We start from the raw sequence: 26,789 nt of genomic DNA on the forward strand, positions 1-26,789 counted from the left end.
GCAATAAGAATTAGACCTGACTAGTCACTCAGTATGCTATGTTATGTGACATTGATCCATTTGGAAGGAGTTACTTTTTAAAAATGAGTACTGGCCGGGCGGTGGTGGCACACGCCTTTAATCCTAGCACTTGGGAGGCAGAGGCAGGCAGATTTCTGAGTTCAAGGCCAGCCTGGTCTACAGAGTGAGTTCCAGGACAGCCAGGGCTACACAGAGAAACCCTGTCTCGAAAAACCAACCAACCAACCAACCAACCAACCAACCAACCAACCAACCAACCAACCAAACAAACAAACAAACAAAAAAACCCAAAAAAATGAGTACTGAGGGTATGGCTGTAACCTGAATGATGCTCCTTTCTTCTTCCATTTTAAAGTGTGCCAAATCATTCTAGTACAGTGTTATTTAATGTATAAATTGTGTGGCTATATATAAAGCAGTGGTTTTCATTTTACACAATAAAGAAAATTTAGATAGAGACAATAAAATGTACATATTTAGACCAACATAGGTGGGGATCAGCAGTGATTAAAAGGCAGTCACTACTGGGGTGAAGAGATGGCTCAGTGGTTAAGAAACTAGCTGCTGTACCAGAGGATCTGAGTGTGATTCCCAGCATCCACACAGTGTCTCACATCCATCTGTAACTCCAGTTCTAGAGAACTTAGTGCCCCCATCTGGGCTGTATGAGGGTCAGACACCCAAGTGGTACAAAGATATATGTGCGTGCAAAATATCCATAAATAAAAATAAAATTTAGTAAGATACTGTGGTAAAAATATTTATTAGTAAGTTATACATGCACAAACAACATCATCATCATCATCATCAACAACAACAAACCCAAAGAAACAAAAAGCTTACAAAGGCTGTCTACCTGCATCATACTATGTATTAGGATGCCTGGAGCTTGCCTGGAGCATTCAACCTTTGTAAGCTAAGCTCCTGGAATTTCTGGGACAAAAATCAATGTTTTCCAAGAGTTCTCACACAGTGTGGGGGTTCTTGTGGCAGTGAAGGCTGGCTTCAGAAGGGTGGTGTGGAGAGGCTAACTAGGCCTCACCACAGGATTTCAAACTCTCCCTGCATAGCACAACTGCACTATTCATAACGCTTCAAAAAAAATATGTGCTTAGAAACTAGATTCTACTTTTGTACATGGCATTTGAATATCCTTAAGGTCTTTTAAACTTGATTTGTGTCCAATTCTGTGATTAAAAATTTCAACTTCAAATCTGCTTCATCAAAGAAGACAAATGAACTGGATGCTTCTGTCATGCAACTTCCTTAAAACAACAAAATAATGATTATGGAGTTTAGCTATCAAGAGTCTTCGCATCGATTCCCGGCATCTGGGGCCAGAGTATATAGAGGGTTATGTGACTGGGAAGCCAGAAGAACTGTAAGGCCTGCTGTAATAAAATAATTTGAGATCCTGACTGTTAGGTCTAGTGAGGCTCATGCTTGTCTAAAAGGAGCTGTTGGGATGCTGAAGCCGTAGCCTGTGTAGGGTGGTGACACTTTTGCACAAGTTCATGGTTTAGGGTGTGGCATCTCAAAGCAGGAAGTTGAAAACAGAGAAAGGTAAAGTGGGAACTCAGACCAGAATTCTGGCTTTTGTCCTCCTTTTAAGCTGCTAGATGATTGACATCAGACCACCTTTCCACAGAGCTTCCCTCACATCCCCAAGCATAGCAACTGAATGGAAGGCCTTTTATGGGTCAGAAGAAAACAAATGAACTTAAACAGCGCACCTACGGTTTACTATTAAATTCTGAGACAGTTGGGATGATACGGTCAGTATTAACAACCTGGGCAATCCCCCTAAGAAATCAAATTGGTTGGAGATTAAGACATATCTTGGGTCATGTTTGAGAAATTCTGCAAATTATTCTTATTTCCCAAGACTTTAACTCACCCCCAGGAGTCTCCAAAATGCTGTTCCTCTTAGAAAGAACTGCATAAGCATCTTTGGGCAGGATAAGTGGGATCTTGGTTTCTATTATAACGTTCAAGAAAAGTCTATCTTTCAGTTAATGTAGGGATTCTCTATGACGAAGAGACTTCCAAGATGAAAATGCTAAGTAAGAGTTACACTATTTGTCTGTGAACTTGAGATGGGGAAGGAGCCTCTGGACACAGCTGTGCTGAAGAAAACCCCTCCGTGCTGAAGTGGGTCAAGCACTGTGAATGCAGATACAGGCACAATCTTGTCTCCAGAAGAAGGTTGTATGATTTTGTTCACTAAATCTTTCCTTTGGATTTGAGATATTTTTCGTTACCGACCTGAAGGTGAGTGGTTTTGAGGCTTGCGAATGTGAAACCTTATTTTTATTACACTATTTATTCACTAACACAGCCCTCACAGGCATAGCTGAGCTTGATTACTATTGTTCTGTCAAAATCCCACTGTGGAGGCTCCGAAGAGGCAGGCTGCCTACGGGAAGCCATTCTGAGGTCACGTCCACGTTGGAAACAATAACGATATAAGCGGTCATTACAATTGCACACAGCTGGTGAAGGGCAATTCAAACTATAATACAAGATTTAATATCAGATGTTTATGGGCAAGGGTCATCCTGTGCGTGGAAATGAAAGCAAGTTGCTACTTTTTGGTGTTCTGGAAATATCTACACCAAATGAATAGAATAAGAATCTCTGCAAACTGTAGTGAGGAGAAAAATGGAATTTGTAGCTGTGTCTCAACAGCTAAACCTGATGGATGTTAGAACAAGCTTGACTTCTTTTGATTGTTTTTATCCCAGGAGAGTTGGAGGATTTTCTGGTTTTGATGCGGAACATTCTACTGGGTACATATTTCCAAATGTTGAAATAACCATAGAAGTCTAGTTGCCTTCTGATGTCCAATTACTATTGCTTTACATACATTTACTTGGAAAATCATCACTGTGGATCAGCTCCAGATAATGACCTCCCACAGACTCCCACCCGGAAGACCATCGCAGGCAAACAGCTGTAAGTGATGCGTGCTGGCAGGGAGCCAGTGTTTATGCTGGCATCCCCATCTGCAGCAGGCTGGTGAAGAGGACCAAACGCACTGAATGCTCTTTCCAGCTAAGAGCAGAAAATATGACTTTACAAAAAATGCTCCATCTGAAATACTGCAGTCGAAACTGGAAACTCACAAGTTGGAAAGAGACCCATGGGACTGCTCTTAGGGAGAAAGTCATGAATGTTCTTAGCACTCAGGCCAAATGTTCGAAATGTCCGCTAACAGCAGCAGGCATCCCTACTAGATCTAACCTGTGTTTTTAAAATCTGTCTACAAAGATTGATTTTTTTCCATTTTATAAAAAATATTGATTGATTGCCTATTCATATTTTATGGAAGATGACAGACTTTACAGAGATGAATACATTCCCTATCCTTGATATATACTTGGAGATGAACTGATCCAAACCAACAACAGTCATGTACATACACAGAGACAGATATATATGATATAGGACATAGACAAATATACCCATATACATGACAAGTAAATGCATATGTAAATAAAGAAATATGTACATATATACACATACACACAGAGAAACACATATATACAATATACACATACACACAATACACATAGACAGATTCACATACATAGACACACAAGCAGATGAACACACAAGGTCCAGATCAGAAAGAATCAAATGAATTTTTAAAATTTGATCTGGCTTGTTTGATAAAACTTGTTCATAGTGTCTGGTTGTTGGAAATGAAAACTCAAAAATAATGTCTTAAATTTGTCCATAGCACTATGCTTTTCGGAGGCAACATGTGTAGAAACATGTCTTATAATATTATTAGCATAACAACACAAGTTCTAGCTCTTGAAGCTCCTGGATTTTATAATCTGATCTTAAAGCAGGCAGGGCTGTCCATGTTTCAAAAATGCTTTGATGGTTCTGGAAATATCTTCCCTTCAAAGCATAGGCAATCATAAGTTGATTTTATTGTGTTCTAAGCAGGAGTAATTCTCGAAACTTACAGGTTAAACAAAAAGTTGATTTTTTTTTCTAAGGCTGCTAGTTTAGAGGGAATATCTGAACTCACAGTTCTGTGAATCTTTGGGAGTTGCCAAGTGTTCCTTTATGGCAATAATACTAGCAAAATTGTCATGTTTTATAACTTTACTTTAGTCAGAATTTTATGACTCTTTTTTTCTAAACAACAATATGTTCATTTTGAAAGACTAATTTCAGAGAAGTTGGCTGTTTAACAAAGACAAAGGTCATTGAGACTGGGCTTGCCAACCATTCTGACAGCCCCAAAGCATACCTTAACACCTCTCCATTGTAAATGACCTGGGTTGAGCGCGGGTCTGCTTCTAAAGCCAGTTCTCCATTTTGACTCTTCTGTTCTGATTTCAGTACTCATGACTTATATTGAGCTACCTCATTTTCGTATAAAATATCCTCTTGATTTTCTCATTATGCTATAACCCGAGGAACACTCCGTTCCCGGAAGGTTGAATTGGAACAGGAGCTCCGTTAATCCTGGAGGATGTACTTACTGTCTTGGAAACAGTGGAAGGCAGGTCCAGCCCAGCAGATTTGTGCTGTGGGTGGCAGAGTCAATCCCGAACAGTTTTATAACGAGCATGGATTCTCTTGGAAGTGACTTTATCTCAAGAGGAAAATTGATTCTGAAAAGCAAAGAAAGTATCCAATGTTAACCATGATTTTTCAAATATTCTCTTTTAATTACTTAAGAAAAAAATATTTGAGTATTTGAATGGAGATGTCCCCTTGAAAATTTTAATGGCAGATACAAGGTCATATACTCAATGGAAGAATTTTACTTGTTGTAATGTTGACAGGTAAAGTGATTTAACAATAGAATAACCTGACTCGTGCATTATTGTAAACACATAGGAAAGATTGGTTAAGTTCACTGTAGGTAGTAGATAACTACAAATGGATCTTGCTTGTTTACATTGTGTGTGGGGTTGGTGAGTGCGGCATGACTTGTATGTGAAGTTAGGGGGCAACTTGCTGGACTCCTCTCCTATCATGTGGGTTTGAGTTGATCAAACTCAAGTCATCAGAACTGGCAGAAAGCCCTCTTAACTGCTGAGCCATTTTGCCAGCCCAAGAAATGCATCTTAAAGAATCTTTCAGGCTGGGCTGAGAAGTGACAGAGTTTCAGAAAACCATTCCAAGAAGGGAAAGGCACATAACGCCCAGTGTGGGAAATCAAAGAGGACTCTTGGAAATAGAACGTTCTCTCTTAGAGGAGAAGAGAGGCTCATTAAGGCTCAGGAAGCTGATGGAGCTTAAGAAACTCAGGGAGGTTTAAGTCCAAGAAAAAGTCATGAGAGTCCCAAAGGTCCCTCTGCAAGGTCACAAGCCACAAACAGTTGCTGAGAGAAGATGCTCGCTGCCCAGAAGAGCTAGCTGCTTCTGGAGCTGAGAGCTCAAGAGATGCAGTATTCTTTCTCTTTGCTTTTGTTGCCAGTTGTCAGTGCTGGAGTGGGCTTTACAGTAGCCCCCTGTTGCATTACCTATGCTCCTATAACTAGCAGAATAAGCCGATTAGCTCACCAACTAGATTTCTGTAGAGTTGTGTTTTGGTATGACATCAGTTACATATCTGGATGAGCACATGTCTGTGAAATCTCTCCAGGAAACATCATGCAACAGGTAGACTAGGAAGTATGTGAGGAAAAGGAGTAGTTCTGCCTGGGAGATGGTACATCACTCGCAGTGCCTGCTGTAAAAGATGAAGTCAAGCTGAAAGAAGCAGAGGATGGCACAATAAAAAGAACACGTGCTCCTTTTTTTGAGAACGTTGAGTACCAATCTTAGAAATTTAAAGTGTCCATCCAATGGCAAAAGAGAACTCTCTAAGAAAAAGATGAAAGTATAATTATTAATGAATTTAAATTTGGAGTAGGCTGGGACCTAGAAGTCTGAGAGATGATCAAAAAGGCACACACATGAATTCCTCCTGGATGTGTTGCAGGTGGGATGCTCTGAGCTCAGATCCTGGATGGCACTGGGTTTAGGGGAAGGAATGAGGTTAAACATGGTTGAAACACCATTCATCTGGCAAAGAGTGTATTGGAGAGCTGGATAGAGGAGGGTGGTCTGTTGAGATGGCAGGCTCTGAAGAATTGTGTACCCCTGTTCAGAGAGAGTAGAGATTTTTCTTTAGCATCCTTTAGACAGAATGGGGAGAGTAGTGGTATACTATGGGGAAATAGGCCCGAGATTCACAGACACCACCCAGTTATATTTAATTACAGCACATGTGTGTAAAGAAGCTCCTACAGGTGAGAATAGAGTAACTCATAGGAATGGATCCAGATGAGGTATCTAAGAGGTACGATGAATGAACCAGATTTAACAGAAAGCCTAAGAGTAGAGAAGGATAGTGGGAAATTGATGGTGAGCTGTAGTTTCTACTCTGTAATATAGTAGATCATGTGACTGATAGGAAACAGGGAAGAAGAATCTGGAATTGAAGAAATGTAATGTAATGTTAGTGTGTGATGTCATACAGTAAGTTACTAACAACTGTCAGATGTTAGTGAATAAGCTCTGTGTAGGAAGGATGAATCCCCCTTTGGGATATGAAAGTTTACCTGTTGAAAAGCTGGCTCTGATGGTTATCAACATGTAATTCGAGTGAAAATTCAGGGGATCATAATGGAAAGAAAGACAACAGTGATGGAAATCTATTTTTAAAGACAGGGGAAATTCACATTTATTAAAACATTGCATATTTTGGTGTCTAAGTATTTTTCACTTATATTATTTCATAGTTTTCACATTCACTCAGATTTTTCTGGGCTTAAAAGAATCTCTGAAATGACATAAAATGACGATAATGCAGAAGGTACAGTAATTTCTTGAATGCTCCTTTATCTATAATTGACTCTATATTGCATTTCCATTTTTCTGTTCTGTGATGGGAACAATAATCTTACTCCATTTTGCACATAACCTACAAGGTCACCCCTTTTTAAAAAAAAAAAAAAAGAAGATCTGGCTCTTTCCTATGTGCCTTGAGCTTTTCACATTAAGAATGATAAAAACAGAGACATTATAGTGGATGGTTGCCGCCAATCTCCATTCGTTCACTTTCATAAAAATCAATTCTAGGAAAGAGTCCATGCATTTTAAACGGAGCTCTGTCCATCTTCTGAATATATATGGACTCATACTCACTGGAGAATTGTTTCTGTTTTTAAACTTCTCCATGACTACTTAAAAACAAAAGAATGAACATTTGAGTGGAAAAAAAGACTATAAAATAATCCAGTAGGGGCCAAAGCCTTGACTCAGTAGTGAGGAGCACTTGTTATTCTTCCAGAGGATCAGAGCTCAATCTCCAGCAACCATACCAGGTAACTCACAAGTACCTGCACCTCTAGCTCTAGGGATCTGATCTCTTCCTCTGCCTTCGTGGGCACCTTCACACACATGGCATTGTCTCATCCAAAACCACACATGCATACATACATACATACATATATACAGACATATATGCATAGAGGTAAAACTAAATGATTTAGAAAGTAAAAATGAGTAATTGTTATTTTTTCATCTACATAAGATACTTTTTTCTTAAAAGCAGAGTCAATTTGGTGCTTAACATTAAAGGCTAGCAATGAGGTATAATTTTAATTCCAATGCAACAAATGCCAATAAAATATATGAAACTGTTACAAGCATCTAGCAAAATGGAATATAAATGGGTTTAGCAGAAGTAAAATAAAAACCGATTCTAGGTTGCAAAGCCCAACTCTCCAGGAAGAATTCAAGGATTTTTCATAGAAAAGTAACATGAGCAGTTTTAAGAAAATGGACTCATATCAATGTTGTTTTAAAATATTAATACGCTCTTCTTTTTTTTTTTAACAAAACTACCTTTACAATTGAATTTTTCTCTCTTGAGGTGAAAGCCAATTTGATTTTTGGAAATAATCACAGATAATTTTTAGTTGAGTTAAAATAATAATTTTAGTAATTATGATAGTTAATAGCATTGTAAAAAAGTCCTTGGTTATACAAAAATCACCAATTAACTAACAACCCTTACTGGACTTTTATTCTGCATTATGCTTCTTCAGAAGATAAATCTGTATCATTAGAATATGTAGACAGATATACAAACTAATACGTCCAGTTAATACATTTGAAAGAAGTCCAGAGTTGAGAAACAGCAGTAAAAGAAAAAGTTGAGGCAGAAAAGGCTCACTCATCGAGAAGGACGTTATAGGGTGTTTGTAGGTGGGTGGAGGAAAGTTGTGTGTTTCTGACCCAAAAGAACCTCTAGCAAAGTGTGATCTCCACTCATGGTATGGTGATTAGAAAAGACTGAGAACATGGCAAGGTGGAGAGGCAGGGGTGGGGTTGGTGCTAAAAGTGAAGGCACAGAGGTGTGCCGCGCCAGGGCAGAGAGCCAGTGCTCTTCACTAAATGATTCAGACTTCTGTCTAAATGAAGTGGAAACTCACTGAAGGATTTTACAGATAGAACTGATACCGTATTTTAAAATTGGTCAGGTAACGGAAATTGCATCTTTGGTAGAAGGAACGAAGAACCTTAAAAGAACAAGGGGGCCTGGTGAATGGACAAGTCATAGAGTGATTTGAATTTGTGGGAGTGGGAAGGGTCCTGTTGTGTGTGGGAACGGAAGGTGGCACACCCAGTCTCAGGACACGGTCGCCATTGACTGTGTCAGCACTAGGGTCAGACAGGCATAATAGACACAGTACCATCACATTAGGACAAGGGTTCTCAACCTGTGGGTCACAATCCCTTTGGGAATCTGTAGTGACATTTTGGGAATTTTTGTTTCATTAGAAAGCATAGAAATATAAGAATGTTTTGTGTTTTAACCGGGGCTGACTTCACAGCAGCTGACTATGATTTGCCTCATGCTCTAGCAGGGATGTGATTTTGCCAGCGATGGATAGTTTCTGTGATTGTGTGACATTTGGAATTCTAGGGACTTTTCAGAGGATATATAAATGCCAGGGCCCTGGGAGGTGGGGTGGGTGGTTGTTTTTAATTGATGTTGGTGGTCATAGTTGTTTGTGGTTGGTCTTCGTCGAGGTTTGTTAAGTAGTCATGTATAAAGAAGAAACAACAAAAGAAATTACATATCCTGATAGTGATGGTCAAACTTGCCCCTAATCAGCAGGAAGTAGTCTAACAATAATGTTGCCCCCTTTCTGACCTTTGATTTTATTCAGTGATCTCTGTTGTTTCCTCTCTATCCCTTTTCTCTCCTATCCAGTGTTAGGAACTTGAATGAGTGGAAGAGAAAAGGTACAGAAGGGTGCAAGAAAGAAGAAACCACTTAGGCAGCAGAAATCAACTTACAGGGGTCAAACGAACATTTCACGGGGTTTTCCTAATACCATTGGAAATGTCAGATATTTATGTTACAAATTACTACAGTAGCAAAATTACAGTTACGAATGGCAGTGAAAATTATTTTGTAATGGGAATCCCCACAACATGAATAATGGTATTGAAGGATCCCAGCATTAGGAAGGTTAAGAACCACGACTTTAACACATCTTGTGGCTCCTAGACGCTCTCACGTATGATTTTCCATGATAAACACTGAGAACCAAACTGTCTTCCAAAGCTAGGCCTTATGAGAGCTCTGGGAGACAATGAGCTGGCATATCCTTCCACTTGGCAGGTAGAGAATACAGATCTCAGAGAAGCATTACAGACCACATAGAAATTGTATAGCATCAGGAGCAGAAAAAGAAGCTTCAAGAATGTTACGAATGCCACGGATGGGATGGTAACCCCAAGAGTTTAAGTTAAGAAGAGGACTTGTGTTGGGGGAAGTAAGGGAAGAGGTACAGGGGAGTGGAGTCAAGCAGCTAAGGGGCTGGAGAGATGACTCCACAGCTATGAACTCTGGCTGCTTTTGCAAAGATCTGGGCTTCACAACCATCTGAGAGGATCCAGTGCCCTCTCGGAGCTCCCATGAGCACTGTACACAAATGGTACACACACATAAAGTCAACCACATATAGACACAGAGTAAAAATATATGAATCCCTTAATAATAATGATAATAATAATAATAATAAAGAACTTGGGCTTTAGTAAATGACCACTAGAGGACGAAACTGGAGCCTCTCTCTTTAATGAGCAATACATTCTAGGTACTTATTCCCACTCCCATTGATTATTTAAATAAATATGCAAGTGGTTTCTGTGTGAAAAGAGAGACTACATATTATCAGGTGATTTAATTTTTCTTAATCTGAAGCCAACTTGGTTAAAGTTCAGGATGCTCCTGGTCTCCAGAGTGTGAGTGAACAATAGTGCCTCTTGCATTTATGATTTTCCCTGCTCCTCAATTCAGTCATATGAATGAGACAGTTATTTAGAATTTTCAATGGACTTTAAATCTGCTGAAGGAACAGGCTGTTATCTACTGCTCCTCTGTACTTATCACACCACTGAATCAGTTAACTGGTTCCCAAACACTCCTCCTCCTCCTTCTCCTCCTCGTCATCCTCCTGGTCATCTTAGTCCTTTTCCCCCTCCTCTCTTCCTTCTTGTCCTCCCCACCTCCTCCTCCTTCTCCTCTTTCTCCTCCTCCTCCCTTTTCTCCCTCTTTTCTTCCCTCTTTCCCCTCCCCGTCTATATGTGTGTCTGTCTGTGTGTCTCTATGTCTCTGTTACTGTCTCTTTTACACGAACACACACACACACACACCACGATCTGTTTAAAACTGAACAAGGGTCATCTTTTCTTAGGTTTGTCAGTATAGCCAGAATAGAGGTTAAACTTACATTTCATTCCAGTTGACCAAAAGGGAGAATGACTTTGTGACTGGCAGGGGTCTGCAGCTTTTCACTTGGCACAGCTTCTTCCCAGCATATGTGAGCCAGCAGGAAAACGAAAATGCTTTGTAGCTGAAAAGAAACATTGATCCAATAAGCTCAGCGCATGAAAGAAGTTAGCTTCCTAAAAGGGGTCAATTATTGTTATTGTCCAAGTCGAACAACAAAAATATATTTGTTTGTGCAAAATGTGCTTTAAAAGTCGCTATGAAAATTTATGTTGGGTATGTCAGGAAGACTGCAGACAGGCAACCCCATAACTTTCCTATGTCTGTTGAGACACCAGTTCAACAACGCAATGACCTCTGGGAAATCCAGAAACCTGGATTGTAAGGGCTCTGTTCACAGATGACGAGAGCAGTTACATCAGAGCAACCATGGATAGTCACAAGGTTCAGCCTCAACCCTTCCTCACCTGCAACTTGTTTGTATGTGTGCATGTGTGTACACCTGTATGTGTGTGTGTGTGAGTGTGTGAGTGTGTGAGTGTGTGAGTGTGTGAGTGTGTGTGTGTGTGTGTGTGTGTGTGTGTGTGTGTGTGTGCAGTAGGCAAGGGTGTCTCATAACATCTGGATACCCCTCAAGAGGGATGGAGAAGTGAATTGGATCTCAGGAGAAGCAGACACAAGACTGAAGTTATTCTCCTGTTCATTCAAATGCTGATGGGAGAAGGTAGAGAGAGAGACTCTGTCAGGGCCTCTGAGAACAAAGAACAACATCAATTCTTGCATTTTTTTGTGGTGCTCCTTGCCCATGCTTTTTGAGACATTGTCTCTCCATAGTCTTCTGTAGTCTGATGTGGTCTTCTAGTCTCATATGCCCAACTTTTGGACTACAGGCACCAACCACGATAGAAACTTTTTTAAAAAAATAATTATTTCCATAAGTGAACATTTACAGTACAAAATAATGGTTTCTTTGTGCTATGTTCATGCATGTATATAATAAAATGTTTATTTTAGCTGCATTCAGTATCCCACTACCTCTCTCCATCCACCCTTCCTTTCCTTTGATCTTCTTTCATAATAACCTCCCTTTTATGATTCTGTGCACCAATTTTTCTTTTAGATTCTACATTTGATACTAAACATATGATGTTTATCCTTCTAAGTCTGGACTGTTTTGCTTAACCTGATCTCCAGCTTCATCCTTCTTCCTTGCAAAGGATATGATTTCATCCTTATTCCTGGTACAGTGATGCTCTACTGTGTTGAAATAGAATATCTTGTCTATGTTTACATAGTTGGAAGTTTATCTGATTCCATAACTTGGCTGTGGTGGGCAGAGATACCTTCAACAGGGATATGTGTATGTCCGCATAGTAGGTTCTTTGGGGGCTAGTAGAGCTTCACAGTAGAACATTTGTGCTTCTTTGAGAAATCTCTGAAGTGAGTCTGCGCTAGCCTGCATTCACATCCACAGTGCACAAAGATGGCCTTTCACCATATCCCTCCTGTGGCTGTTGCTATCGATTCCCTTGGTGGCAGCTCTGACTGGGGTGACACAGAATCTCAGTACCTTTGATGTGCATTTCCTTGAGGTGAAGGCTGGAGACACTCAGCACTTTGTGCATTTCTCTTTTTCTGTTCTTGTATGCACTTCAAGATTTTCATTTTTGTTACTTTGAAGAATGCCTTTGAGATTCAGGAGGGGACTCCATGGACTTTATAGACAGCTTTTGGAAATATGGCCAATTTCCTTCAAAACTAGCCCAGCTCGACTGCTGACTTAGGAGAGCCTTTCTGTCTTCTATGGCCCTCTTCATTGTCTTCCTCAGTGTCTATGATTTTGTATGGAGAGCTCTTTCACACATTTTCTTAGGTTGTTAGGTTGTTGCAGGAATTAGACAGGTTTTGTTTGGTTTGTTTCTTATTATTTTTCTCTACTATTTCTGTCGAAGTGAGGTTAGGAATGACATGTAGTGAAACATCGTACTTACTTACTGAGTTTTTGTTTTTGTTTGTTTATGGTCAGATCTAAGCTTTCATTACTATCCTTTAAACATGACCTCCTATTTATGCAAACAGATAATTTGGCTCACTTTCCTAATTGAATTCCTTTCTTTGTTGTTGGTTTTTGTTTTTTGTTTTTGCATTATTTCTCTGGCTATGATCCCAAACATTTTTTTTTCTTTTTTTTCTTTTTTTTTTTTTGAGACAGGGTTTCTCTGTGCAGCCCTGTCTGTCCTGGAACTCACTCTGTAGACCAGGCTGGGCTCGAACTCAGAAATCCACCTGCCTCTGCCTCCCAAGTGCTGGTATTAAAGGCGTGTGCCACCACCCCATCATTCTTAAGTGCTAAGAGTATATACCTTTACTTCATTCTTGATTTTGGAGGAAATATTTTTTAGATTTTTCCCATTTAGAATGAGGTTGGCAATAGGTCTTTTGTATATAGTATTTATTAAGTTAAGGCATGACAATTCTTATCTTCCTTGGAGCTTGTTTTTTTTTTTTAAATTAAAGGTTATTATTTTTTTTAAATTGGGTTTTTCTTCATCAGTTAAGATGATCATGTGATTTTGGTCCCTAACCCAATTTACATACTTTAATACCTTTTTCTAGATGTCTTTGTTGAAACAACTTTGATCCCTGGAATGAAACCACCTTGCCCATGTAACAGATCTTTGAAATATGTCATTGACTTCAAATTGTAAGTATGTTTCTATTTATGCAGCTAAAGTCAGATGGTACACAGTCTCCATTCAGTTACATCTATTAGGATACAAAGTAACCGACACTTTATGCCTGCTTTGCTGTAGTAGAGCATCCTCACCTCCTCTCATTCATCTTAATGCCCTTCTTCCCTTGTGTGTTTTTCTTTCACCATTCCTCTGTATCCTTTCATGACCAGGGCATCCACTGCCCTCCACCTCAGTTCCTGAAAAGCCCTTTCCCCCTTGCATGAACCTTTCTAGTTTTTAAAGTACTATCCCTACTAGCTCCCATTCAAACACACACATATTTATGCAGGGGAGAGACATTGACCTATATTGATCTAACTTCGTTTTAGCAGCTCCATTTGTTGAATATCCTTCTTTCCTTCCTTGTTCCTTCCTTCTCTCCTTTCTTCATTTCTCCCTTCCTTCCTTCCTCCTCCTCCTTTCTCTCTGTGCAGCTCACTATCTCTCTCTGTCTCCCCCTCTCACCAATATGAGACATTTTATATGTCATTTTTCACAAAAATATATGACATTTTTGACAAAAATTAGATGTCCACATGAGTGTAGGATTGTTTGTGCATTTGTTGTTCTTCCGCATCGTTGACATGTCTTCTTTGTGCCTGAGACATGTTGTCTTTGCCACTTACAACCCTGTTGTCTAAGGTCATGTTTCATGAAATTGATGGCACTGTTCTTTCCGCTTAGTACTGTTATGGCTTCCCTTTGTATTATCATGTGAAATTTAGGGCATTTCTTTCTAGTTCTGTGAAGAATGACATTAGAATTCTGAAAAAAATTGCACCAAACCTAAAGATTATTTTTGGTATTGATAATTTTCACAATGTTGACTCTGTCAATCTAGAAGCACAGAATTTCTTTCTATCTAGTGTCTTATTCATTTTTAAACAATATATTTTAATTTTTCACCTCATTAACCAGGGTTTATTTCTAGTTGCTTTTTGAAGCTTCTTTGGGTATGATATTTTTTTCCTATTTTTCTCAGCAAATTCATCACTGCTATGTATAAAAGGTCCTGATTTTTGGAATTTAACCCCTAAGTTTACAGAACATGTTATGTTTATTAGGTTTTAAACGTTTTCTGATTCAATCCATAGAGTATTTTATGTATAAAACCATGACACACATTATTTTCAAGTAGGGATAGTTTTCCTTTCCCATTTTTAATCTTGTTTTATATCCTTGCTTTTTATATTTTTCGCTAAGACTCCAAACAGTTTATTAAAGAAAAGTAGAGAGACTAGGCACCCTTATTTTGATTGCAGTTTTTTTTCCCATTTATCACAATGTTACTTTAAACTTGTAGCTAGCCTTTATTATTTGAGATATGTTTTAATCTATTCATAGGTTCTTCAGGACTTTTATCACAAAGGCATGTTGTTCTTTGTCATATGCCTTTTCTACCTAGGTCAAGATGGTAAGGAGATTTCTTCCATTAAGTCTCTTTTATCATGAATTTGTTAAATTTTGACCTTGATCCATCAAAGTGATCTTGAATTCTCTTTGCTGGTTATTTGTTGAAAAAAAATTTTTCCATTTTAGTTCAACAGTAAAATTGATTTGGAGTTTTGGTTTTTCATTGTGTGTTTATGTCACACATGTTCCTGGGTAGTCCTGACTGCACTTGAGTCCCCTCCCTTTTTCTTCTATGGAGCAATTATAGAAGGGTCAGCACTCAGTCTTTCTTTAATATGTGCTTGCATTCATCAGTGAATCTCTCTGTTTTAGAACTTTAATTTATTAAGAGGCTTCTTATTGCTTCCATTGCATTGCTTGTCACGGGGTCTGTAGAAATTGCTTATATTCTCTGGCTTTAGTTTTGGAAAGTCATATATATTTAGAAATGTGTATGATTCTTCCACGTTTTCCAATGTTTGGGATATAAATTTTCAAAGTATTTCCTCATGATCTTCTGAGTTTCAATGAGGTTTACTCAAACAAAAAGTTCCTTTTCATCTCCAACTAATTATTAATTAATTATTTTTCTTTTGGTTTGGCTGGGGATTTGTCACTAGTGTTAATCTTTTCAAAGAGCCAGCATGCATAATTCTATGTGTTATTCTTTTAGTTTCTATTTCTTTAATTCCTGCCCTAGTCGTTATTATTTTGCTGCTGTCTGTTGCAGTTTGAGTACTAGCTCTTTACTGCCTTTGTGGAATGGATTTGGAAGAGTTCCTTTTCTTTGTACTTTATCAACTAGCCGGAGGAGCTCTGGTGTTGGTTTTTATTTGAAGGTTGAACATAATTCTGCAGTGAATCGGAAAGACAAGGGTTTGAATTGGCCCTAATTCACTTCTGTATTTTTCTTCCAAACCGAGCAGTGGATGAATGGGAAAACCTCCCAACCCTCAGATCCTTCCTGGGAGGGAACATTCCTTGGTTCACAAAAGTTACAAGCTATTCAAATCACACACACACACACACACACACACACACACACACACACACACTCACACACACACACACACACACTCACACACTCACACACACGCACACACACACACACACACTCACTCACAACTCACACACGCACACACACACACTCACTCACACACACACGCACATGCACATGCACATGCTCACACACACACACACACACACTCTCTCACACACACACACACACACTCACACACACACACTCTCTCTCACACACACTCACACACACACACACACTCACACACACACACTCACACACACACACTCACACACACACTCACACACACACACTCACACACACACTCACACACACACTCACACACACACACTCACACACACACTCACACACACACACTCACACACACACACTCACACACACACACACACACACACACTCACACACACACACTCACACACACACACACACACACACATACACGCACACACATCACAGGTTTTTATTTAATCATACTGGAGAAAAAAAGTGTGGGAGCTATTTTGTGAAGGTTATCTCAACTTTCTTTAGACTTGTTTTTCAGTTTAGCTTTTGGTCACCTAAAAATGAAAGTTCTATGTATGCTTGACAATAATTTGCATTCCTAAATTTTTATCCTTTGGTATATAGCATATTTCTTACTTGAAGTTTGTTACCTGTTTTGGGATTTTATTCTGTATTCTTCTACATTGAACTCACTGATTCCTCAGATCCTGAGAGAGGCACATTGATATAATAATTTTCAGTATTTCGGTCAACATTTGACATTTACCTTTTTCTTTTTTTGCCAACTGAATAATTCACTAGCATGTAGTGAATTCATATTTATTAATCTATAAATAACTTTTAAACTTAGAATCAATTTCTTAGAGTGTCGTTAGTATTGATGTTTCTTAACATGGTGATATGAAACATGGAATAATAGCTTGGTGAAGTTCAGGAAAGAGAGTCTGTCCACATGCCTTTTGATGGCAAAAGTCACATGACAAGGAGCCTCTAGGAATCCCTCTGGTGTACTTCATAAAGAGTGAATCCTCAGTGAGAAGAAATTTCAGCCTGCCAATGTGTTAGGAGCCTTCATAATTACAAATGTCAAAATATTTTCAAATGAGAATAATTTATTATACAATATACATTATTATGCAAATAATACATTCATACACAATCACACTGGCATTCTAATTACTATAACATGTGTTGTATTGTAGTTTGTGAATGATCAAAGAAATTAAAAATATTATTTTTTCTATCTAACTAAAGAATGGCATTTGATAGCTGTTAGAAGAGGAAGAGTCGGTTTTCTTTAAGGTTGTGGCCCCTGGTACATAGATTAGGCTTCTGGGCAGTCCCCATTTCCAAGAGTATTTGGGTAATATAAATTTTACTCATTGAATTTAAACAAAAAAGGGAGACTTGGGTGTGGCTGCATACACCTCTAATCCTTGCTCACTGAAAGCAGACACTGGTAGATCTATGCATGTTCTAAGCGATCCTGGGCTACATTGTGAGACCTTGTCTCAAAAGTAATTAAACACACACACACACACACACACACACACACATACACACACACACACATACACACACACACACACAGAGGTGACACAGAGTCGGATGCAGTGAGAGACAAAGAGATAGCAAGAGAGACGAGTAGACACAAAGTGAGAAAGATGAGAGTGAGAAAGAGAGAGTCCAATGCTGTGGTTAGGCAGGAGGTGGAAATCAGGAATGATTCGGGAGTGGGGTGAATATGACCAAAAGACATTGTATTAAATCTCAAGGAATTCATAGAATATTATTGCAATGATTTTCCTGGAGTTTTTAATATAATTCCACCATATAATGTGATTCTGCATTGCTCTCAGCATAACTAGTGATGATTCTTCATCAACCGTTCTCCAGCCGGCTATCATCAGTCTGGTCTGCTTTTCCCTGGAGCTGGCCCTTTGGTCCCAGATCTAACACCTAGTATAAGATAAGATCATCTTTGCTTCCAGAGTCTCTTCTACTTCAGTTTCTTGTTATGATCAAGACTTGTTCAACTTTCAGTTCAGCTCATTCCTGACCTCTGCTCTCCTCATATATTTAACTATTTCATAAATCCAGTATGGCTTACAATTTTATTCAGAGAAGTTTATGTAGACATTTCCAATAAACTTTTTACTGAGAATGTATTATACATTAAGAAGTGTTTTGGATTATCATATAGATATTGTAAAAAGGAACAGGAGGAAAATCAATAATGTGCAATTTTGTAGGTATTATGTAATATATGTATGCATAAGCAGGAAACTTACGTCATCACTGAGACACAGACACCTTCAATGTGTTCTATTCAGAACTGTTCAGCTAAGTCACCCACTACACTCCTGCCCCCCAGAGTGTGAGATATTAGTCTGTGGTGTTGCATGGATAAATATGGGAAAAATTTGACAAGGGCACAGCAATACCTAGGTCACCAGGGAAATTTACACATGTGCGGTTTGTCAGCTTTTTAGGAGAAGGTTGGCTGGCTCTGAATTCCCTTAGAGTACTGTGTCTGTTTCTGGGGACAGCTTCCAGCTCTAGTCTTAAAATTTGTTCCTCTAGTGAGTAAAAGGTTTTGTTTCACCTATTAAGGTTCTTACTTTTTTGGCAAGTAGTTTTTTGTAGAAAAGCACTATTTTATATTTATAATTATATATATATGCATATATAATTAGTTTCATGTAACACTGTTATATATCTTAAAATATGCTGAAACTATTTAGACTGCATTTGTAGAGAAAAATGAAGAAAAATGGAATAGATTACATTTATATAAATACACACTGTGATTAAATCTATAGTATGTTTTTACTTATATAAGATATACTAATATATTGATGGACATATGCTACATATTTATTTATATATCAATACATATTCAATATATATGTGATTATATATAATGTACATCTTTAGATATATTTATCAAGTTATTGAAAATTTCCACATGAATTAAAAGTAATATATATTTATGACTAAAAATTTGTAAGAAAATATTCACTAGAGTAGCATGCAGTTACACAGCATTCTTTGAAATGTCATCATAACATTAGGATGGGAAATGCATAATGGCTTCATTTGGTAGAATCTAAACACATGTATGAGCTCTGGTTTCCCTTCAGATCACATAAATAGTTCATATTTTACTGAAGAGATATGTATATAAATAGCATCCTATATGTAGAAATAAATTTTATTTTATATTAATAGTATAAATGTGTACACATTTTCTTTCACACACACACAGAGACACACAGAGAGACACACATAGGCACACACACACACACATGCATACACACACACACACAGACACACACACACATGCACACACAGAGACACACACACAGACACACACACACACGCACACACACACAGGCACACACACACACACTCACACACAGACATACACATACACACAGGCACACACACACGCATACATACACATGCATACATACACACAGGCACACACATGCACACTCACACTCACACACACACACGCATACACACACAGAGACACACACAGGCACACACACATGCATACACACACACAGGCGCACACACACATACACACACGCACACATGATCTACAAGACGGACTGATGAAAGAGTCACAGGTGATAGATGACACCAAGGAAGCTTTTCTGGATACAGTAGGAGAGATGTTCACATGAAGTCAGCAGCTGGGACAGACATACAAACGTTCATGTCAGAGAAGAGCCCCAGCTCATAGAGGGGAGACAAACATGGAGCCCCTCCATTAGTCTAGTCGCCATTGGTATTTGATAGCTCCTGGGAGAAGGGATGTTAGTTTTCTTTAAGGGTGAGGACCCAGGTAGGTTGACCACCTATCAGTGGATGGCTGATACCAGGCAGTAAGTGCACAGCACAGATTGGACTAGATGTATTTATAAAACAGAAAGGAAAGGATAAAATTAATAATGGGACATGAAAGGGGTGGTTATAGGAAGAGTTATAGAAGCACAAGGGGGCATGATCACATGTATGGAATTCTCAAAGAATTAATAAAAATATACCCTCTCAAAGTTATTTCTTTTAGTTATTAGTTGTCTCAGCTTTTCTTTTCTTTCAGGTGCCAAATGCTGTGGGCATAGTATGTTCATGAACAAGTGATTTCATTAACTTTCGTAATTTTAACCAATGTCCATTTCCATATATTACCTGTAAAGAATTTACATTATGCAACATTCCTATGCTATTCTAAAAAAAAAAAAAATACTACATAAGCACAGCCAACTTAAAACCAAAGGTTTAAGGTTATTCCACCAAGAATGGTGAGAATAAATTAATCCTGGGTAATCCTTACTTTGTTAAGGATCCAGTCTGACTGTCTGACGAAATGTGTGCACCGCTTACAGCTTTAGAGTGGTCAGAGAACTTAGCTCTCCTTTTCCATAAATATTCTCAGTGCCTGTGCATGGGCTTTCTTCCCCTCTCTATCCTCTAAATTATTATTAATCACTTAAACCAACTCACAAAAAATAAAAGTTTAGGAAAGCCGTTAAACAGGATGAAGGTTGCCTATTTCATAATGAGTCACAGTCTGTAGTCATTATTTTAATATGGTGAAAGGAAAATTAATACTCACCTGAAACCTAACTTTTAGTAAGTGATCTTACAATGAAAAATAAATCTGACATGTTTTCTCCTCCAAGTGAGAACAATGCTAATCATACTCAGGCAAGAACTGTGACGATTCTCAGTTGCTCACCTGTGTGCCCAACTCTCTGGGACATTGTGCAGGGAACACACCGTGAAGCTCAGGTGGGACTGGAGCCCAGCGTTGACACGGGAGACACCTCCAGGTGTGTGCACAGGCTGGAAATCTGTACAGAAGCTACTGCAGTACACATCGATTAGCTGATAGATGGACCTTGATAGTTCAGCTGTCACTCTCTCCATGAAGCCTACAGGGAATAAAGGATAGGGATCGAGATGTCTGTGAAGGGTCGTATTTCTCATAAGCCATCAATTATCGCTTTGAAATCTCTTATAATGAAATTTAAATAAAATTTAATTAAAATGACCCGTACTAACTGAAGCCAATTAGCCATCTGGGCCTCCGGAGGCAGCTTGGCATAGCTGCGGCTGGATCTTCTGTCTACATACTTCCATATCTTCTGCAGTACAGATTTTGAAAACATAACCTTTTAGTTACAAATTGGAGGTTTTTTTTTTTTTTATGATTAGCTTGGCACGCTGATCAATTGAAATTTGCAATCAGTTGTCTTCTAATTTATGGATGTTTTAGAGTTAACTTCAAGGAAAGGATTGTATTTTCTCCATGATTTATTGATGACCACAAACATTTGCTGGATGCTCATTGCCTATCTGGTGATGCCATAAGGGGACTGCCAAGATGAGAGTCAGTTTTAAAGGTCAACTCGACATTACCTACAGGCACTGGAGGATTTTCTTTTTGTGTTGGGTTGGCCTGAAGCATGTCTGTGGGGAATTGTACTGATTGTTGCTTGCAGCTACAAGACCCAGCCCATGATGGGTGGGCTCATCCCCTAGGCTGTATCTCCTGAACTATGCAAGACAGAAGAAAGATAGATGAAAGCAAGCCAGAAAGGATCCATACATTTCCCCCTTTCTACACTTTACTGGAGATATAATATTTTAAATCCTTACTTTGACATTGAATCAAAAGCCAAACAAGCCCCCTTGTTTCTACATTACCATTTCCTTCTTCCCTTCTTTTCCCCTTCCCCTTCTTCCCCTTCCCCTTCCCCTTCTTCCCCTTCCCCTTCCCCTTCTTCCCCTTCCCCTTCTCCTTCTTTCCCCTTCCTCTTCTTCCCCTTCCCCTTCTTCCCCTCCCCCTTCTCCTTCTTTCCCCTTCCCCTTCCTTCTTTCCTTCCTTCAGGATATTTTTGTCATAACCACATAAATGGAACAAGGGCATTGAGAAAGGAAAAAATATAACAAGCTAACAATTTTTGTATAAGAGCAAAGGAGTTTTTAGGGGACAAATCAACATATTAGATTCTTCTTAGTGTCTGCTGTGACAGGATTGAAAGACACTCTGGGTCAGGTCTCTGGCACAGCCATTTATGGACACACATGCAACTTTCTCCAAAGTTGCTTCTCAAACAAAAATAGTGTCTTGGCTTCTAGTTGTTTTGAGAAGAAAATGGCACAGAGAGCTAGCGTTCTTCCTGAGTGTTCTGCACGGTTCCAGTGTTAGAGGATGTGGGCCCCTTAGGATGGAAGCCAGCTTCTGTGTGATGCTTCTCCCACAGCCTGTCCTCCAGCAGTGCAGCCCACAATTAGGCGCCCTTTGTTGTTGCTCAGCACACGCTATTACCCACTTATTCATAAATGCACACAAACTTTATGATAGACAAACTGTGCCTATTTGTCTTATTTCTTAAATGGTGCCCCCCCCCCCTTTTTTTGCAACAGCCTGGGGGAAGATGAGCAGAGAGAAAAGGCTCTAATTAAATTTCTCTGAGAAATCAGCAGTGGGAATTAATGAAGCAGAAGCCAAAAGCACCATTATAATAATCCTAAAACAAGCCTTGTCAAACTCTGAAGGCCACCCAACAGCGAGCTTTCCTGAATCATGGGTGGTAGAGATTTGAAAGTTTCTAGAATGTTGTTTTCTCTTTTCAAATTGTTCTCTTGGTTCTTTAGAGCAAGAAGCATGGACTTTTTGTCAATAATTTTCAATGTTGTCCAAGTGTGACAGTGAATATATATCTAATGTTATTGGTTTGACCTGAAGTCTGTATTTTTGAGAACTTTAATCACTTTGACACTTATTACATTCTTCTCTTTATTACTACTCCAGACAGACAGTTGTGGGTTATTACTTGCTTCTGAGAGTTTGTTTAGTAACGCCCTGATGAAATCTGTGTTTCCAGACTTCTGGATGAAGAACACGTTTCAAATGTATGATCACCAGAGGACATGGAGATAGGTCGGTTAGCAAATAACTGCTATAAAGGCATGGAAACCAGAGGTCAGATGCCAAGGATTCACCCCCAGAATCTAGGCATAGAAGCTGGAGAACACTGGTGGTTAGGAGCACTACCTGCCCTTACAGAGGACGTGGGTTTAGTTCCTAGCATCCACACAGTAACTCACTATAGGCTGTATCTTTAGCTACAGAGAACCCATTTCCCTGTTTGGCCCCAGTGGGCAGCATCTATTTCAACATTACATGCAGTCAAACACTCGTACACAACAGATAAAAATAACTATTTTTAAAAATCTGACAAACTAGTTTACATCTGTGATCCCAGCATTGAGAGGGAGAAACCAGTGGCTTCCTGAAATTTGCTATGCAGTCAGCCAGGCCAAACTGGTAAACTCCAGCTATAGCAGAAGACCTTGCCTCAAAAAAAAAAAAAAAAAAAAAAAAAAAAAAAAAAAAAAAAAAAAAAAAAAAAAAAAAAAAAAACAAAGTGGAGTGTGACTAAAAGAGACAAGTGGTGGTGATCTCTACCCTCTAGGCATATGTGCATTTGCACATATACCCGCACACACATACATGCCCAGCAATAACATCATCAAACTATTTTGTGAATCAAGATCTTGTGCTTGGAGGAGAAATGCAGGGAAATAATATCTATCACATCTGTATTTTCCCCTGAGCAAAGAATTGCAATGTTAATTTGTTAGTAAATCAAATAAACTCATTGAAATCTGTTGTGATTTGTTATGGAGTATAAATCTTTGGGCACAGTTCTGTTTATTTTTATGGACTCTCACATTTGAACACCCTGAGTATGGGAGGAAAAAAATACCTTATTACAACACTCCAGATAGAAGGGGTGGGGCTTCATTATCATAGCCACGCCCGTGCTTTCCACAGATGTCCTTAAGATTCGGTGCCAGGAGTATTGTGAGGCAGTCTGTGTCTCCTCTACCCCTCTACCCCTCTATATCTTAGAGTCTTCTGACCCTAATTTTGCATTAGTTTGGGTGTTTTCTTTACATTTTTTGCCCCTGTGTTACTTCTCAGATGACACATGGAGGGTGACTCTCATGTCATTGATGTCCTCTTTCCAAATACTGGAATTAGAATTTAGACTGTATGTTTCTCATGCAACTCTTTACTAGAAAGATTAATTTATGTGGAAGGTGTTTTTTTGTTTGTTTGTTTGTTTTTAATGCTTCCCACAGTTACCTCTGCATTTAAGCTTATCAAGTTAGTTATGTAGTTCCTGGAATGTTCTTGTGCCAAATATGATCTCCCTGTACAAATACAACAGGCTCAACAACACGCTATCTATTTTGTGTCTATTGGGACAACTGATGATTTAAGGTGATTCAAGAGTCTTGGGTAACAGAGCTAAGAAGTTTTAGAGCTGATGATGGACACGATGTCTTCTGATTGGACAGCAGATCCTGCTCTGAAGCACATGGTCACACACCCATTCTTTATTCTACTTTGGCTTGCAGTCCCTCCATCCCAGATCCTCTATGAGTCTTGCTTCGGAACCCACTCCTGCCTGGTCTATCAGCTGGTCTGTCAAACACAGCATGAGTCTAAATTGGAAATTAATGACTTTGAAGGTAAATGCTTGCGAGTTTTCTCACATTAGAATCCAATTTATAGTGACTTCTTGTAGTATCTTAGGATGACTAAAAGGATTTTTAAAATAATTCTTGCTGCATGTGGTGAGACAAGTGTTTAATTCCATTTCTTGGATAGCCAAAGGAGGTAGATCTCCGGAAGATCGAGGCCAGTCTGGTCTTAATAGTGAGTTCCTGACCAGCAGCAGGCTATGTAGTGATATCAGTCTTAGAACAATCAGAACAGAACACACACACACACACACACACACACACACACACACACACACATAATCGAAAAACAAAACAACCACCACCACAACAAATCCTTTCACTGTTAAGTATCTCTACTTTTCTCATTTTATTAAAACAAGCCAGAGTAAAGGTTTAAATAACACACTTCTAAAACAATTCTCTTTTGAATTTAGCACTTCCATCAGTACAAGGGATATTAAGGATCTGAGCAAGCCATTTCCCCCTTGTGTGAGTGGTCATGTGTTACCACAGTATTAAGATGCTTAATTGAAGAGAAAAGGCAACGGAATTCTAAGACTTATGTCTTTTTTCCTTTTCCTTTTTTAAATGTTGGAATATATATTTTTGTTACCTTTTTTTGAAGTCTCTGAATTCTGATGAAAATTCTAAAATGTGGGAGAAAAAAAAGAGAAGCGTTTGTGTTACTAATCCAGGAAATAATCAAAGTACTAATATTCAAAAAAAAATCAACATATGATACTTTTTCTGGGATGAGAAAGCGCTGCAAGTGTCTCTCAGTTTATTTATCTGTGTTGCAGATTAAACACTGGAAATCTATATAGTCTAATAAGAAATCCTTCTGGATATTGCAGTGAGTAATGTAGGTTATTAGAGTTTTTAAAAAGACGTTGCTCAAATTGGTTGAGCCTTTCAATATTAAAGCACCCTGCAGACCTTGTCAAGCTCTGTCTCTCCACCATGACAGGAACCAATCTTCTGTTCTAAGTGCATTTCAAATGCTCGGTGTTCACTGCCTATCTCTTATTATTAGCAGATATTCAGACACAGCTTTGAAGTACATCCTAAAGAGGTCTGGATGAAGTGTGAAAAGAACTATATAGATACTCTCCTTGGTTTTATTTCTCTCTGTTTTTAGAGCATTAATTAACTTATAGTTGAACAGTAAGGAAAATATATTAAATCAAATTACAAATCTAAAACCACAATCTGAAATGTTATTTTCTGCATTCTCCTCTTTGTCATTTGTAATCACATCCACAACATGACGACTATATGTCTTTACTGGAAATGTGGAATTCCTTAGCTGGCTTGGGACTTTCTGGCTTTAAGTTCATTACTGTGAAAACTATACATCATGACTCACATATTCACTGAAAATAATGTCTCAGTGGAAAGGAAAGTTCCAGTTTCTTATAAGATCCATTCTAATTGACAGAAATGTTGCAAGACTGAAAAAAATAATTTTATTTTACGAATGGGCTCTTGATATATTGACCATAGTTGTCTAAAACTCCCAGACTCCTAGCATTCTCCAGACTCCACCTTTTCAGGAATCTGACAACAGCAATGATTGCCATTCAAGTCATTTTTTCTTTGATTAAAATATTAAATTTTTTCTAAAGGAAGTTAATTAGCTAAACAGCACATTTATTAAGCAAATAATCCAGAGAGTAGCTGTTTCTTTATATCAAAAAACTTCCATAGGATTCCTTTAGAGAGTCATTATTTCCTAGGGTAAAATATAATTAAATGTGAATGTAACCTTTTGATTCAAAATGTCATGCTATGAACCTCAGAAGCACTTGTGTTAGGTAAATATTTCACAAGAATGTAGCATCAAACAGTAGTCCCAACAACTCCAGGTAATGTCTTCATCCTGTCCAGGTGGGACAGACTACATGAGTTGTTAGTTGGGTTTGACTAGAATTCAATTTATTCAGAAATGTAGCCATGTATTATAAAAATCACCATGACATCCACCTACAGCACAATAGGCAAGAACATATTTTCCACTCTGTGCTTCAGTTTTCTGGAGTAGTTTATAAAAGTGCATTAAATGTGTTTCTGAATAATATAACTTGAAGGCTAAAGATTGCTTTCATTACTAAGTAGGAACATAGAAGTATAGTTATGATTTAATTCTTCATTTTGCCAAACTTTCATTTATTAGATCCTTAATTACTTCCCTACATGGCAGGCAATTGTGCCGTGCATGGTGACCGAAAATGCAGCCAAGGAGAAAGAAAATCATCTCAATTTGAGAGTTGCTGGCAGA

The 26,789-nt window shown here is 38.6% G+C and overlaps 1 protein-coding gene across 4 annotated transcripts in view; it reads right to left on the minus strand.

Annotated features, from left to right (window-relative positions):
• The window catches only part of Pik3c2g (phosphatidylinositol-4-phosphate 3-kinase catalytic subunit type 2 gamma), a 349,836-nt gene that overhangs the window by 220,362 nt on the left and 102,685 nt on the right, over positions 1-26,789 (minus strand). For all 4 annotated transcript variants that reach the window (XM_029478871.1, XM_021164809.2, XM_029478872.1 and 1 more), the window contains 4 exons: positions 25,125-25,158; positions 20,706-20,901; positions 10,788-10,910; positions 4,524-4,655 (listed from right to left, as the gene is read on the minus strand). In XM_029478871.1, coding sequence (XP_029334731.1) covers positions 4,524-4,655; positions 10,788-10,910; positions 20,706-20,901; positions 25,125-25,158 — 485 coding nt within the window. The remainder of the gene's footprint in view (positions 1-4,523; positions 4,656-10,787; positions 10,911-20,705; positions 20,902-25,124; positions 25,159-26,789) is intronic.

The sequence above is a fragment of the Mus caroli genome, unplaced genomic scaffold (genome assembly GCF_978045245.1).
Source record: "Mus caroli unplaced genomic scaffold, Mus_caroli_1 scaffold_7, whole genome shotgun sequence".
NCBI classification, from domain to species: Eukaryota; Metazoa; Chordata; class Mammalia; order Rodentia; family Muridae; genus Mus; species Mus caroli.